This window comes from Drosophila simulans, chromosome X, assembly GCF_016746395.2.
Source record: "Drosophila simulans strain w501 chromosome X, Prin_Dsim_3.1, whole genome shotgun sequence".
NCBI lineage: Eukaryota > Metazoa > Arthropoda > Insecta > Diptera > Drosophilidae > Drosophila > Drosophila simulans.
This window is the reverse complement of record NC_052525.2, coordinates 17388136-17406145: the sequence shown is the minus strand read 5'-3', so window position 1 is coordinate 17406145 and position 18010 is coordinate 17388136. Positions and strand designations below refer to the sequence as shown.

Sequence of the window (18010 nt, the reverse complement as noted above, 5' to 3'; positions counted from 1 at the left end):
TGGAGGCCAGATATAAAGGGCCGAACGATACGTGGACACCGTGTAAATAGTCGCTACCCAGAATCCCATTGAAATAGGGTATCCCCACTGTGGCTGCTAACTGCTGTAAATACTCTCCAAATACAAATACAACTTGCAAATGCGATTTTGTACAAAAAAAGGAAACAAAAACCAAAAACAAATCCTAACGATAAACCCAATAAAAACTAACAATATTAAGTAATAAATAAATAAAATGAAATGAAAGAGTATAAAACATTTAAATGTCAGCTAATTGTACTGTACGTAGTTTCTCTATATCTGTAAGAAAGCAAAGATTTAAGAGATGAATAAGCATTAGAGAAGATAACGATAAAGATAAAGGTCCAGTCGAAGATGATGAAACTAGCAAAACACCAAAGACGAACGAGGATTGAGGAGAGGGAAATGAAGCGTAACGAAAAGAAAACCGCCTACTTAAGATTAGATATTATGTTTTAGATCGATCGGTCGGAGGAAATGATTTTAGCTTCATAAACACAAGAATACCAGATAGCGGATAGCGGATAAAGGTTAACGATAACATTTACCAAACACATGAAATATGAACATGAAAATGAATCCAGATAGCGATACAAAGAGCCGAGTGTAAAGTAAGGTTGTTTTTTTTTCCTAGCCTTAATCTAGACAAATGAATAAATTTAGCAAACATAAGTGTAAATGAGTCTAAGAATTACCGATGTATAGCTGAATTTAGAACTTTATTATAATTTTATTATTACAATTATATGTTCATATTTTGTCCTACATCTTAAGACTTTGATTTAATCACAAAATAAGCCACTATAATTAAACAACAGCAAAAAAAAAGAAAAAACACAAAACAAAAACCACAAATAAAATGGAGAACAAGAAATTGAAAATCGTGTTAATATTTACCTATGAAAGCTTAACAAAAAACATAAATTATAAAATGAAACAAAAAAAAACAGAAAAAAATTTGGAATAAATGTGTTCAGCAAAAGAAATGTTATTATATGTTTAAATAAATTACAATTAATTCGAAATGAACAAAAAATTTAATGTAATTAAATTGAGCTAAGTACACGAGTAAAATTCTAAACAATTTCAAATTGTACATAAACAGCATATACATATACAGATACATTTAGCATGTAGCATATGTATATCTAGACATATGCATATGCTGCATCCGAATTACAAGCTAGCTAATCGCAGACTAAGCGCAGACTAAAATACGAAAACCCTAAGCCCTGAACATACCAAAGACACTCACTCGAGCATGAGACACTCGATAAGCAAGATGAACAGTGAGGAGATTAGGAAAACGGAACCCTATGCTGATCCAATCCGATCCGAACCCACAATAAAGAAGCGATATCGAAGCAAATAAATTGTGAAAAGTGTTTTCGAACCGTTTTTTATTTCGCACAGTCACCTGTGCCCGCCCCCTCCACCACCCACAAGTTTCCCCTTGTAAATAGTATTCGAATTATCCGTCTCATTCCATTCCGATTCGCTCCGTTCCGTTCCATACTTGTATGTACCTATATATTTTCTGGTATTTGTATTTTGGCCTTAGATCCGTAGTTAGTCGAGTCGAAATGGAAACGGAATCGAAGCCGGAAACCGGAAAACGGAAACCGTATCCCTTTCGATTTAGGATCTAGTCTGAAGCAAAAACGCTAGTTCTGTATTCTTAGTTTGTATTGTAATTGTATTAGCTGGCGCTCAAAAACCCAAATGTAATGAAAAGTTCTAAATTGTAAATACATATTTGATTTCGTTTCGTAACGTACGAGTATCTTGTGTGAGCTCAACCTAATTTTCGTCTTTGGCATATCAATCACTCCCAGCTGCAGTTGAGTTATCCGATCCGTAATCAGTAATCAGAAATCAGTAATGAGTCAATCAGTCGATCAACGCTAACCGATTAGATACACCCACATACATATATACTACATACTACCACATACACACTCTCACGTACATGATTTAGGAGCTGAAAGCGCATTTCTTTCGGTTTTCTTATTACTTTCATATGCTTGAACTATGCTCTACTCAACTCTACGCTCTACTCAACTCAACTCTAGTCTAGCCTACTTTAATCCAAAAGCGAAATGCATTAAACGAAATCGAGAAACTTAGGGCGATATATTAGTGAATAGAATCCCAGGAAAACAAGAACAAGAAGATGATTAAGATGATGATGAAGAAGCAAACATATCGTTGTAAAGCAAGAACTAAGTTATGAAAACCACGAATAACTCAAAAGAAAAAGTCTAACTTATGATGCATAATTATTTTCGAATATAACACTAACACGCCACAACAAACATTCGACTTCTCCAGTTCAATTCAAACCAAAAACAATCTTTTCAAGTTTTCCATTAAATTTAATTGCAAGCCTAACGAAAAAATCTTAACACGCATACGTAAACAAAAAGGAATATTTATATAAAAATAATGAAAACCATTTTGATTGTACGGACTATAATGAAACAATACACATTTACCATATGCTATGTACGAGTAAATCAAAACATAAACCAACAAATGGAAACAAAAAAAAATAAAATCTTTCAAAATCTTCTCAATGCTTCAAGAACAAACAAAAAGAAAGCAAATTTCTATTAAGGACAAAGACTGCAAATAGAGATTTAAAAAAAACGTACACTTAAAAAGCAAAAGCAAAAACCAAAAACATTGATAAATTAATTAATTGATTTTTAATTCTAATTTGGCCTTGATTCAACCTACCAGGAAATAAGTTTAGGTTTAGTTAGAAGTTCAAGACACTACACCACACACCACCATACAATACCATACAATACCAACCAAACCGGACCGGACCGGACAGAACTGAATCGTATCGAATCGAATCGTATAGAACTTTCAATTTGAAAAACTACACCCGAACCGCAGACATTTACGAGTAGTATCAGAAATAGCATATTTTCGGAATAATAATAGTAACAATAATGCAGAACCAATGAACAAGACCCAGTCACAAGCAAGTACATGAAAGCAGATGATAATGATAACATACATACGTACATATAATACAAAACTCGATTCGAACACGAAGAACAGTCGCAATAATCCCCATTGACAAAAATCTAGTATTACGCCCGATAAGATATTACAAAGCTAAAACGAAAACCGAAACTCACACACAGAAATTAAACCGAAAGAAACAAAAGAACGCATAATGAAAACAAAAGAAAACGAAACCAAACAAAAATGGAAATGTTGTTAAGATTAAAAATGAAATGTTTTATAATCGTTATTCAATAAAAATAAAAAATAAATAAATTTCCAAGAAATCATTAACCAATAAACAAGCAAGCAATGGCGCAATTCGAATTCATTCGAACAATTCTAGCTGTAATCTACCACCATCTCTACCAATCTGCCAATCTATCGATATACCGATACCTAGGCAATAATCCAATCGACTGGTCCCGAAAGCCCCATTTGATCCATTTTAGACTAGCTGGTAGTATTTGCTTTGTGATCTCACTTCTAACTTATTATTTTGTTGGGTAGGCCTATTCGCAAGGGATGGCATTAGATCTAGTTAGTCACTACGTTATTCTTATTCCTTATACAGTTATCGTAATTATAAGCCTTGGCTCTAGTAACCTAGATCTAAGTCCAGACCCTTCCCTCCGAAAAGGGGGGCTTGGCACCTCCCCTTTTCTTTTCGAACACGCAGACAGACCACCCCACACACACACCCGAGTCATATACCATTATATCTACAGTAAATATACTATATATACATACATATATACATATATATATGTATGCCATGCCATGCCAGTAGCACATACCATTGCAGACATCTCCCTAGCGTAGTTTAGCTCTTTTGCCCACCTACCCCCACACTCCCCCAAAAGAAATGCATACACATACTATCGCCGTGAGCACACACTAATCGCAGATATAGCGATCAATCGAGTGATAAAAGTAACGAGAGTACACTTAAAAAAGAATACCCTTACAACTTACTGAAAATCTTGGAAAGTTGAAGTCCAAACAGGTTAAATCCGGCCCCGGCAGTCAAAGCGATGCTAATCAATCCAGCGAACGGTGAGTTTAAAAACCCTCGAGACCCCTCTCCAAACCCCCGGTTATCCTATATCTATGTCTCCGTCTCGTTAACAATGCCCTTTGATATGAATATATATTTATACAATATAAATTTCTCTCGCTCCCCAAGAAAAAACGCAGTCTCAGTCGGTTTTCCCATAAAATTGTATCTCTCTCTCTATATATATATTTCTGTATTATGTTTTGACTTTGACTAATCGTATTCGTTTTTATTTCAACTTTTTTTCTGCGTATGAATCTTCATTTTGATTTTGCCTATGCCCTCGGATCTGCGCTATATGCCACTCTCGATTACGTATAAGCATTGACCATATTATTGATATAATCGTATATGGAATATTTTGTAAACTTTTGCTTACGTTCTCCCCCCTGCGCCGAATGTAAAACTGTAAGAATCGCTTCAGCGCTCAGCCGCCTGCACCTGCTCAGCCGACGCTCCTGCGCTATCCTGCTATACCGTAACCGTTATCGTTGCCGTTACCGTTATCGCTATATCATTAACGCTATCGCAACCAGAAATGCCAGCAGCAGCAGTAGCAGCAACTGCAGCAGCAGCATCTGTAGCATCTGCCGCAGCAACAACATCAGCGTCTTGAACAACAACGAACAACTAGGAAGATCTAACAGCCCTGTCAAAATGCTGAGGCTGTGCGGCTCCTGCTTCTGCTCCTAAGTCCCGTTTCCCTGTGCTTCCCGATTCCGGTGCATGTGCAATCAGTTGCTGTATCCAATCGAAATCGAATAACAATCGAAAATCGATATTGAGATCGCGACAGTACCAGAATCAGATCGCGTCAAGCGCAATCTGCCAGCAAATTCAAATCCAAGCAAAGCAAATCAAAGCAAACAAAAAGCAAAAGCAAAGCAATCCCAAATCAAAAGCAAACAAAAACAAATTGCAAAACTTTTGCAAGAAATATACACAACGGCGCACGCTTAGCACATTTGCATAAAAATACAACTTACTTGCTACCTATATCTCCACAACCAACATACCCAAAATACACCCAACACACTCTAAACACACAGACACTATCACACAGGAATGCATACACCAACTAAGGAGTTAAATCGAAACTTTTTTGGCTTTTCTACTCACTTTGAACACGTTTTTTCTCTCGCTTTGATTTTGATTTCGTTCCTTGACTCGAGTACTCGAATGAGCATTATATCAGCAACTACTCTTTGCCTAATTACGATCGCTTAACTATACCTAATCTCTATGTTACGAACACATCAAAAAGAACACGTCCCAATTAAAAAAGAAGACACACACATCCACTGCTGCACGGCAATTTGACTGTTTGGTCGGGAGAATTGCCGAGCAGCTTTGTCCACCCACCCATCAGCCATTCGCCATGATCATCCTAAAAGAGAAATCAAAAATTTTGAGCACACACACACAGTCATGACACACACAGACTATCGAAAGAAAACTTATTGAATCATGCACCCAAAAGTACAGTCAGTTCAAAACAGACGATCCAAAGCAGAGGAGACGAGCAAGCTCCGTACGGCGACGATGAAGAAGAATTGGACGAGATGAACCAGACGAAGAAGAAGCGAAAAAAGAAGAAGAACTCGAAGGCCAGTCGCTCCAGCTATGTGTCTCCCTCCCACCTCCGCGCCCCACCGCTGTGTCAGTGTGTGTGTGTGCCGAAGCAGTCGGCGGATGGCTCCTTTTGCTATCCCTCATCGTTAACCGATCGCCGATCCCTGAACGAGGATCGGCGAGGATCGGTTCGATTTGCTTTGGTTTTTCCACACATCTCTATCTATGTATATTCATTTTATGTCAAGTTTAACAGCGACGACGCCAAACGCCGGCACATTTTGTTTATTCCATTTGGCAATAAGTACGCTTCGGTTTTTCGTTAGCCAAATCAACCCGCAATCCACCCATCAATCTATATGTATAAGTACGAATAGTATGCCACCATAATTTCGTCTTCTTGATTTTTGAAATTAATTTACGGTTTCGACTTTGGTTTTGATTTGAGTTCATAGTTACCCACCACCCAGTTGGTTGTTGTAACCGATTTTGGTTACCGCCAACGAATTGCTTTCGATGTTTGCATACAAATACCTATACGAATACCATTAACCAGAACAATAACAATAACAATAACAATACCACCCCTATACCTATATATACCAATACCTAGTTGAGCTTATAGTTTTGACTTTTGCTTTCCCCTGAGTTGAGTTATCGCTTCTCCACCTGCCTCCCCACCCACGGATACTTACTCGAACGTCTCCAGCCAACCATTTGTAAACCCAACTCGTATCGCTTCGTTTATGTAACCCATATGTATCTGTTGTGACACGTTTTTCTTTTTTGCGTTTTTAACAAGTTTTTAACACTTTAGTTGGGCCCGGAGCCACGAGCTCCGGACCCCAAATCTAACCCACTATCTAGAATAGTATATCGAATATATCAAAACTTATAACTCATTTCTACTTGTTTGTTTTTTTACCACCTGATTTACATACTGCGTTCTTCTTCTACGTTCTTCTTCATACCAATACCAAATCAAAAACCAACAAAACACACCAAATTCAATTGACTTTGAAACGAATTTGCATATTTAAACACGGATCGGATCGGATCGAACCGAATCGAAACGAATCGATTTAAATATACAAACCAATTCGAACTCGAACACACCCAACGACAATGACCATTGACAAACATGAATCGAATCCACAAATATTGCCATTAAACAAACGAATGCATTCAACAAAAATGCATCCAGGCCCGTCGGCTTCTGGGGCAAAATTGTCGGCTCTTTGTGCGTGATCGCTGGTGTGCTGACAATCGCACTGCCGGTACCGGTTATCGTCAGTAATTTCAATTACTTCTATCACCGCGAAACGGATCAGGAGGAGATGCAGAGCCAAAATTTCAACCACGTTACAAGTTGTTCATATTTACCTGGTGCACTAGGTACATACTACTACTACTAGCGGTTAAGAAAATCCCAAAAAAAAAAAAGAAAAAATGATCCCCTATCCCTGATTCCCGCCCACTCTGTGCAACCGATATAATATCCCCTTGCTAATCGTTGTATCTGATCCACGACCCCGGATATAGGTCAACATTTGAAGAAATCCTCACTCTCCGAATCGTCGTCGGACATAATGGATTTGGATGATGGCATTGATGCAACCACGCCAGGTCTGACTGATCACACGGGCCGCCACATGGTGCCGTTTCTCAGGACACAGCAGTCATTCGAGAAGCAGCAGCTCCAGCTGCAGCTGCAGCTGCAGCAGCAGTCGCAGTCGCCGCATGGCCAGCAGATGACGCAGCAGCAGCAGCTGGGCCAGAACGGCCTAAGGAGCACAAATAGTTTACAGTTAAGGCACAATAACGCGATGGCCGTCAGTATTGAGACCGACGTCTGACTACTAGGTGAGTATTGGTTTGCGTAAGTATAATCAGTGCCCCAACGTTGGGCGCCAAGAACTATAGTCACTTTAGCGCGGTCCCATGTTGGGCGCCAATAACTTTCGACATTTGAAAATTTTCATAAATTAGTACAACCTTTGCTAAAATAATACATACATTGAAATAGAAACCAAAATATAGTCGTTTATACCAGTTAATTCTGTCAATTAATGGATTATTTTTGTCTTGTTTTTATAACTTTTATTATGATAATGCAATTTCTTTCGAATTGTAGCACTAAATCAAAAGTAATATATATATCAAAGTAGCACACGCTTGTCCTTCTATTATATCTGTATTGCAAATATATGTATATAACTAGGCAACATTGCATTTTTCGGTCACACTCTTTATCTCTCTCCTTTGACTCTATTTCGCAGTCAAACAAATGGAAAATGGACGAAATTTGCGCAGTGAAATGCTACGTTGGATGCCAGAAACGTCATCAAAAGCAGTCTAATTTAGAATTTTATTAATAAATACAATTAAAATATAATTATAATAATTAGTAAGCAACGTAGTTGTAAATTAAACAGCAAATGTACACAGACACAACACACACACAGACACAGTGCCAGTTCACTCAGCTTGAATTAGAGTATTTGTAGACACCAAAAAGAGTCAAATATGGACTGGCCTTCAATAGGGATTTCCTTGTTTCTCCTTTCATTTTCCTTCTGGTAATCTACACACCGAAAACACTTACACACACACGTCCACACACACTCAAAGAAAAAACTCTACTTGATACCTATGTTCAAATTTAGCAATTAACAACTAACAATCGTTAACAAAACAAAACAAAACATATAAAACAAAAAACGAGAAAAAAAAACAAACAAAACCAAAATCTAATTATCTTAGTAGACTAATCTAATTGGAGTTTCTTCCTTTCTTTAGAAGCTAGCAAAACAAAAACAAAGAACAACAACAACCAGACAAAAACAAACATACAATATCTGCTAATTTTATTTTCATCTTTAAATTATGCTCTATTATTAAATATTAGTCAGAATATTAGTAAAACAAACTAAACCGAAAGAAAATACCAAAACAACAACAACAACAAGTAGCGGAAACGGAAAAACTAAGGGCAAACTAAAGGCAAGGCAAAATAGAAAAGGAATATGGAACGACGGATTATCGTCGTTAAAACAGTGCTCGGTTGATATGTTTCATTCAATATTTTAGATATCGATTTGATTTCGAAACGTTTTCCTCGCATTAATTACCAATAATTTACTTGGAGATTATGAGATTAATTATTGCAGTTTATAAAATGGAAAGCCCTAAGCTTATATTGACAAATAGGCATCGTCCGATGATTGATTATTTTCGTATAAAGGACATCCATTTAACTCGAGCGCTGTTTTGATATTTCGTTGACACTACCAACACAGCCATACACATAGACACATGAGACACACATGATAATGCTAAAAACATCAAAACTGCCGTTAAGTTTAAAGAATGAGTAATACAAAGATTATATATAAATAAATATATATTAAATATATACATACATTTACATATATAATTAAATATACATAAACTAAAGTAAAACTGCTATTTTGTAAATAAGTGAGTCAGAGCTGAAGCTGAACAAATAGACATAGACACAAAATAAATATTAAACGACAAAAAAAACAAGCAAAAACCAACCAAAATCATAGCTAACTAAAGGGAATACAAAAACGAACCTAAAACCAAAAATAAGGAAAGCTGCTAACGATACAAAAACAATAATTAAACTTAGCAAATACAGACAACCTAAAACAGCCACAAAAAAAGAATGCCACAAGAACAAAATCTAGAAGAAACCGCGCTGATCTTTCCATTTAGGAACCAAGAAACCAAAAAGAGGAAACCAATTGCAAATTTTATATGAGACCTGTAGGAGAATCCTGGCTCATCCAGTACTAGCTATGATCTCTTATAGAGACCCTTGTGATGCCCACGTGCATGGACCTGCTTTCGTTTGGTTAAATACAGTCTATTATAGTTTCTAGTTTAGTTTAGTTTAGTTTAGCCTGTCTTCCCTTAGGAAAAAGAGACGGCTGTAACAGCTTCGATATTCAGTTCTCAACTCGAGAGATATGCAGTATATATCCTATATATTCCTCAGAACTGTTGCATGTTGTATGTGTCTTTATTTTGTCTCCACTGCACGCACAGAACACACAGATACAGATACGGATACAGAAACAGAAGCTTTAGGATCTAATAGCTCACACAAACATGTTCATGAGTTGTAACTTGATTCGCTGTCTTCCTGATTTTTGTGATTTGATAACAATCGAAATCTTCTCACTTGAAAAGCGTTCAATCTAGCGACTTCAACTTTTGTCAAATTCCTAGAAAACGGCAAACGGAAAAAGAAAACTAAAAGCTACAAAAAAAATCGGATAGGAAAATCGTTAGGGGTAAAACCAAAATTATCAATTTCAATTTGCATGCGCATTCGATATATCAATTCTATACAACATAAGATACAAATACGTTTGAACTGCTTCCACTGCTTCACTGTGCAGTGCATAGTGCCGAATGTCAGCGTGCAAATAGATCGATCGAAGCCATATCTAAATTTCTCTATACCTAGAATCCTACCTACAAAGCTTTGCTTCTACTGCTCTTGCTAACCAAAACGAATTATGAAAATCGAAATGGAGGGAGGAGAATCAGACGAGGGAGCCCACAAGTTACTTTGGACCACAGAAGAAACATCTCACAAGCCAGAAGATTTGGATGGTGAGGATTACGTAGTGTTACGTTAACAATTACGATAACGATGATATAACTTTGGAGTTAAAGATGGGATAGATGGGATTACCATGTTGAGAACTAAGCTAACGCAGGCATATATACATACACACATATATGATATTTATATATATTCGGATATATATATATAGTTAAAAAGTTTTTTAATTGAGCCGAACAAATGATCCGTATTTAACTAAGATCAACGCTGAAAGTTAAATTGTTTTTATTTGTCGAACAAATGATCCGTATTTAAACTAGGATCAACTCCGAAATAAATTAAACACTGAATAAATTCGGTTGTGGTTTTTATTAAATATCGGTTTAAGACTTATTGAACTTTACAGTATAACTTTCAACTTAAGACTAATTTCAAATGTGAGTGAGATTGAGAAGGGGTTACAGACATAAAGAATAGAAAATAGCTTTAAACGGTAAAATCATGTGATGTTCTTGGATGTTTACGTTAAGAAGAGCTTTAGAGAGAGCAGACGAAACTCAATTAACTGAGCGTGATGAGTTGGCGTGAATACGTCACTTCCCTTCCCTTAAAGATAAGCCTATACTTGGGCTGGGACTGATGGATATAGTAAGGGTAGTGGAACTTTTTCCATTCCAGTTTGTGGTGGTGTGTCCTGATTTTGGTTTTTTCTTAATTTTAGTTTAGTATACATCATTATTCTATATATTTCATTAATTCATTTGTGGGTATTGGCTTAAAATTACAGATTGGATTTAGGTGCTTAATTATATTGGTGACACATTCATTGTTTATTTCTTTATTTTCATTACTATACACTTTGTTTTCCTTTTCAAAATATAATTGTGAATCTATGTAGTCTAACTGGTAGCCATTTGAATCGGGGTATGGGTTTGATTAATTTTCTTTCGTTTTTTGAATTGTGTTTTGTAGTAATGCATAGCTCTGTTTCTATTAGTAATTTTGTAATGGTCAGGGTCTGTTTGTTCTACGTTTTTGGTTGGTTTATATGGGTTGTCCAATTTGCCTTTTTGTAATGGTCCTTTTCTGTATCTTGTGTCGATATCGTGGTCTTCTCTACCTTTGTTTAATTTGTCTATTTTAGTTTTCTTTAGTTCCTGCGTGTTCAAGGTAGGTTGTCCTGCGTATAAGAATATGTGAGCGGGCGTTTGTCCCGTGGTGTCATGTTTTGTTTTGTGATTGTAAGTATAAAGTATAGTTTCTATTTTACTCAGGTCTATTTCAGTATTTTTCATAGTATTGATTATTCTTATTTTTTCGTTAATGGTCTTATGAAAACGTTCTATATCTGCTACTCCTGTTTTCGTGGTATTTAGCTGTAGTTCCACTCCTTCTGTTTCTAACCATTCTTTTAATGCTAGACTTGAAAATGCACCATCTCTGTCTGCTTTTAATAGCTTCGGTTTTCCCAATTGATTAAATATGCGCATCAGGGCGTTCTTGCATTCTATCCAGTCCTTGGTTTTTATCTGCTCTAGTGTAGCGAATTTTGAATAAGTGTCTATACAGCTTAAATAGTGTTTGCCTTCGGCTGAGTAAATATCTATAACGAATTTGTCTCTACAGAATTCTATACTTGGCGTGAGTTTAAATGGGACTTTGGTATTTCTATGCTCTGACTTTGCTAGATTACAAACTTGACATTCGTTTATAATGTTTTGGATTTGTAGTTGGCTATTTGGAAAAAAGTAGTTTTCACTAAATAATTTCTTAGTTTTCTGGATTCCTGGGTGCAATAACTTTTCATGGGATTGAAGGATTAATTCCTTAAATTCTGCATATGATTTAATGTTTTTTAGTAAAGTTAGGCTTCTAATTACCTTTGTGGTGCTTGGGTTGATAATTTCTTTATGGGCTGCCTGGATTGTTTCAAAATCAGCGTCGCTGTCTATGTATAAAGCGCTGTGGTTGTTTACAAAGTAATCTATCAAATACTGTTTGGCTTTTTTATAAGTGAGTGTTTCGTACGAAATATGAATGATCTTTTTCTTATAATAATTCTCCTGTTTTACTTTTTCTGGTCCCTTAGTGAAAATGACTTGTCTATTGTAATTATTTACCGCTTTTTCTGTTAGGGAAATTAAATTCTGGTTGTCTTCTTGGGCGCTGTGCTGTGTAGCTTCAGTAAAGAACGCTTCCTCTATAGTAATCCTGGATAGGGCATCTGCTACATGATTTTCTTTGCCTTTGACGTATTTAATATCGAAGTCGTATTCTGCAAGTCTGAATTTCCACCTTGTTAATTTAGCGTTGGGCTCCTTCATCTTGTGCAACCAGCATAACGGTTGGTGATCACTTGCTATTTCAAAATGTCGACCTAGCAAATAGTGTCTAAACGTTTTCGTTGCCCAAACAATAGCTAGTAGTTCTTTTTCAATCGTACTGTAGTTTGTTTCATGGTCGTTAAGTGTTCTGCTAATATAACTTATGGGGTGACCATCTTGAGAAAGTACTGCTCCTAGAGCTACATTACTAGCATCTGTTGTGAGTACAAATTTTTTCTTGAAGTCTGGTGATCGAAGTATGGGATCGTTAGAAATAAGGAGTTTTAACCTTTTGAATGCCTCAATATATTCCGGGTTTTTACTATCTACTTTTTTGTCCTTTTTAAGACATGTTGTTAGGGGTTTTGCAATCTGTGCGAAATGGGGTATGAACTTTCTATAAAAACCTGTGAGTCCTAAAAATGATTTTATCTCCTTCGGCTTAGTAGGAAGGGGGTAATTTTCTATTGCTCGTAGTTTTTCCGGGTTAGGTCTTATACCTTCTGGAGAAACCATATGTCCTAAGAAATATGTGTCGTGTTTTAAAAACTCGCATTTATCTAATTGGAGTTTTAGATTAGCATTAGATAATGCTTGAAAGACTGCTCTAAGGGATTGAAGATGTTCCTCTAAGGAAGCTGAAAATACAATAATGTCGTCCAAGTATACCATACAGATTTTATTTAATAGTGGACGAAGTACATCGTTCATACATCGTTGGAAGGTAGCTGGGGCGTTTTTCAGTCCAAATGGCATACGGGTATACTCGTAATGCCCTGTCTTAGTTGTGAAGGCTGTTTTGGGGATAGACTCGGGGTCCATTTCTATTTGGTGAAACCCTTTGATTAAGTCAATTGTAGTGAAATAGTTGCATCCTCCTAACTTGCTTAAGATTTCGTCCATATTTGGTATTGGGTATTTGTCTGCTATTGTTATTTCATTGAGGTTACGGTAGTCTATGGCTATTCTGTATTTCTTCTGTCCGGAGGTGTCTGTTTTCTTGGGTACTACTACAATGGGGCTACAATAAGGGGAATTGCTTTCTCGGATTATTCCCTGATCTAACATTTCTTTTGTTTGTTTTTCTACTTCCGTATCTAGTCCGGGTGCGTATCCGTAAGGCTTTCTGTATACTGGGTCATTATGGGATGTTCTAATAGTGTGTTTTACGTTATTAGTGAATGTGAGCTGGTCTCCCTTCTTATATTGAAGGTCCTGGAAGTCTTTTAGGAGGGTTATCAATTTTGCTTTTTCTTCGGAATTTAAGTGGTCTAGCCTAAAGGGATTATTCTGTGTATCTTGAATATGTATTTCTTCTGAAGGAAGGAAGGCATCGATCATTTCGTGCACGTGTCCGTATATTGTAACTGTACGGGGTCCGTAATTTACTGATGTAGTTCCTTCGTCAAGTAATTGTCGTCCTAAAATTAAGTCGTATTTAGATGAAAAAGGATATATCAAAAAATCGTATGGTTTAGGGAAAAGATTATTTTTGGGTAACGTTACTTTCTTTTGTGCAATGAACTGGCCATTACTTGAGTTTATTTTCTTAGCTATCTCTTGGATTGGTAATTTGAAAAAATTTTGAGTGGCCATATTTACTGTTGAGCCTGTGTCTATTAAGCATTTTAAATTGAGTCCTTTGTGTTTAATAATTATGAATTGGCTTGTTCCGAGGCTTGGGGCCGAAAATTCTCAGCCGTTTCAGCTTCTGTTATTAATTCCATAGGAGGTTCAGTTGGCTCTTCTCGTGCCTCTGCCATCTCCTGTATGCCAACCGGATGTTGTTGTGGGGGGTCGTAAGGCATGTAATAAATCGGGATGTTGTTGGGGGGCGGCCCGTAAGGCATGTAAAGATCGAAAGGATATTGGGGATGATTCCCGTAATGCATGTAAGGATTGAACTGTTGATGAGTTTGGTCTAATTCTTCTTGGTAACGAGCCTCATCAAAACTCATACGTGATTGTCCACTGTCAGACGGTCGTTGTCTCTTTAGTGCTGGTCCACCGGTCGTTATATTTTCTCTTGTATTTAGTGCGTTTGAATAACTAAGTCCTGGTCGGTTCTGGTCAAATGTATGTTGACGATTCAATGGTCTAGGTTGAGCTATAACAGATACGTTAGGATGAGGGTGAAGTTGACGGTATTGGTATTGGGAAAACGGATTAGGGTTAGTTCTGGGTAATTGAGGTGGTATATATGAAATTGGTTGGCGAATTGGTTGATACATGGCGTTGTATGATGGTTGGAATGGTGTTGTATGATTATAGTAGTTAGTTGTTTGTCTGTGAGTTGCATTGTTAGGTGATTTAATGGGATTTGAGACTGGCTGTGTATTGTTCTTGTATGTAGTTGCTATTTCATAAATTCCCTTTTCTTGCAATATATTTATTAATGATCTTAAATTCGGAATTTCGCATTTAACTATTCTTAACTGTATGTGAGTTGGTAATCTTAGAATTAATGTTTCTATACTGGTTCGTATTAGTTGGTTATACAGGGTAGTTTCTGCAGTGTCGCTTTCTAAGTCTAACTTATTTGTTAATATCTGCCGTCTACGTTCGGCTTCTTCTAAAAATTCACGAACGTTACCTCGGAATTGGGTATTCCGGAAGTCCTCCAATAGTAGATGATTTGGTCTCTGGGGTTTGTAGTTTAGGATCAGATGAGTCCTGAGTTCCGTCCAGGTGGTGAGGTTCGTAACTCCTAGTGTGCGGATGACCTCTCCCGCGATGTTGCGCTCAATGTGTCCGAAGATGGTGAGCTTCTGCCGTTCGTCGGTCGTTTGATATAGTGCCAGGATGAAATCGATGCGGCTGATGAACGTATACAGGGTCTGTGGGTCCCCGTTGAAGTGTTCGACTCCATTTATTTGTCGTTCAACTTGAATCATATTCGAGTCGGACAGCATTATTGGGCTTGGTGCTGCTACTGCCATTTTTTGGTCAAAATTGTTGGTTTCTTTTTTTTTGGTTTTAAATGTTTATAGTTACTGATGTTTCGTGAGTAGCGGTTATTTCATAATTTTATTATTGTTATTTTTATTTTTGTATTGTATAGTTTTAGTTTATTTTTAATTTATTCAAACTTTATATCTTCAGTTTTTTGTTTGTCTTCATTTAAATTTTATTCACTCTTATTGATTTTTCACTTATGTTACGTTTGAAGTTTATAACTCTCCTCTCTTGAAAACACGTTAAGATTTATTTCTTTTGTTATTTTCCGTTGAGCTTAGATAGAGTTTATTTAGATATATATTTTCTTTGAGTGTATATAGTTTTGTTTTATATGCACTTATTTAATAGTTCGTATTAAAGATTTTTTTTTTTTAACTGATTGATTTGAGTTTACTTCCTTATGTTTTGTTTCACTTAGATTTTAATTTTTCACTTATTTGGTAATTCCTTAATATATTTAGTTTTAGGTTCTTTTTTTTTTATTTTTTATTTTCCAGCAATTCACTTGTTCGGAGTAACCAAAAAAAATTTCTGGATTTATAGCTCCGGTAAATGTTGGAAGTTCACTGTTGTTTAAACAGATGTGTGTCACTGTTCTTTTAAGTGTATGCGTATTAATGGTCAACACTTCACTTTCACAGTAACACTACGTAAGTTCTTTGGCGGATAACACAGATTACAGGAATTAAAAATTTTATATTTTCGCATCAAGCAATCTTTGAGTTATCCTACCGGCTGCGCCAGTTAAAAAGTTTTTTAATTGAGCCGAACAAATGATCCGTATTTAACTAAGATCAACGCTGAAAGTTAAATTGTTTTTATTTGTCGAACAAATGATCCGTATTTAAACTAGGATCAACTCCGAAATAAATTAAACACTGAATAAATTCGGTTGTGGTTTTTATTAAATATCGGTTTAAGACTTATTGAACTTTACAGTATAACTTTCAACTTAAGACTAATTTCAAATGTGAGTGAGATTGAGAAGGGGTTACAGACATAAAGAATAGAAAATAGCTTTAAACGGTAAAATCATGTGATGTTCTTGGATGTTTACGTTAAGAAGAGCTTTAGAGAGAGCAGACGAAACTCAATTAACTGAGCGTGATGAGTTGGCGTGAATACGTCACTATATAAATATGTTTTTTTTTGTTAGATATGCGACTGAATAAAAAGTTTTTATTGATTTGCTGCTTGTTGTAATTAAGAAGAATTTAAACCAATATTTATACCGAAGCAATCTGTAAATATGTAAAAACGAAAAATGAAAAAACCGAAAAAAACGGAAAACCAAGCAAAAAATATAAGAGCGGGGAGAAAAAAAAAACGTTAAATAAATCGAATCAATTTACAGCTTTGAAAACCGTCCACACGCACACAGCAAACGAAAGAGAAGAAGATAAAGAAAAAGAATGAGAAGGCGATAGCGAATGAGAATGAGAATGCGGCGAAGAATTAGCGCGGGAAAGAGAGGGAGAATCAACTAGAACCGAAAGTCATTCTTACGTATACTTGATTTGGCCTTAAAGAAACACGCCTGCTTGCACACACACGAACACAGACACACATTCATGCTCCGATCGGCCCTACCTATATACGAATATATATATTATATATGTATGTATATACTAGTAGCAAAAGTTGAAGCATCACATGTTGTGTACTCATGTCAATGTCCCGGCCATATCCATTAGCATTATATATTAGCGGATTTTTGAATTTGTGGATTAATGGATTATTGGATGATTGGATTCACGGACCTGCGTCCGAGTTCAGTTTGGTTTTAGTTCGTTCGATTCGTTGAGAAGTTCTCGGTCGGCCAACCGATTAGATAAGCCCAATGAGCAATAACAAAATACCACAAGATTGCATATAAAATATTCTTAATATTAACTACGATAATTACACAATAATCTCTATATAGGCATACAAATAATAATACAATTAAAAACATATCGTCTTCAAGTCATGCAAACGGATAAACCAAATTCAAAATATTTTTTTTTTTTATAAGCGTAATTTACAAACTAATATTAAACTGAGAAATCGCTAAGAAAAATGAAGCTTACTATTAAAAACCAAAAAAAAAAAATAATGCAGAGAGACCGCAGCATAGGAATGATAGAAAGGATAATTTGAGGGCAAAAGGAGGAGAGGAACCAACTTGGCCAGACTACAACTAAAAGTGATATAAAAACCAAAAACAAGAGTCACAAAACAAAAGTAAGAATTCCCAAAAACCAAAAACAAAACTATTAACAAAGTAAAGATAACTTGCCAAAATAATTAAGGGTATTAGAAAGCGGAAGCGGAAGTGGAAGTGAGCCGGAAGTGAAGTGAAAAAGAAGCGAAGCGAAGAGAAGAGAGAACTATGTTTAATTATGACCGAAGTAATATGCCTAGGATCAAGTACAGTCTGCAGAGTCTAGCTAAGTCCAGCTTGCCCCTTCCAGTAGATTC

At 36.2% G+C, this 18010-nt stretch overlaps 1 protein-coding gene and 1 long non-coding RNA gene across 2 annotated transcripts in view; both read left to right on the top strand.

Moving 5' to 3' along the window:
* Positions 1-9601, top strand: part of LOC6726317 (potassium voltage-gated channel protein Shaker) — a 118283-nt gene extending 108682 nt beyond the window's left edge. Inside the window, exons 10-12 of the mRNA XM_039296844.2 lie at positions 6873-7063; positions 7211-7531; positions 7948-9601. Of these exons, the coding sequence (XP_039152778.1) occupies positions 6873-7063; positions 7211-7524 (505 nt within the window). The 3' untranslated portion in view covers positions 7525-7531; positions 7948-9601. The remainder of the gene's footprint in view (positions 1-6872; positions 7064-7210; positions 7532-7947) is intronic.
* Positions 12-5365, top strand: LOC120285292. Its single transcript, XR_005544539.1, has 2 exons — positions 12-4095; positions 4510-5365. It is a non-coding gene; the product is annotated as an uncharacterized LOC120285292 (long non-coding RNA).
* Positions 9602-18010: the final 8409 nt, after the last annotated feature.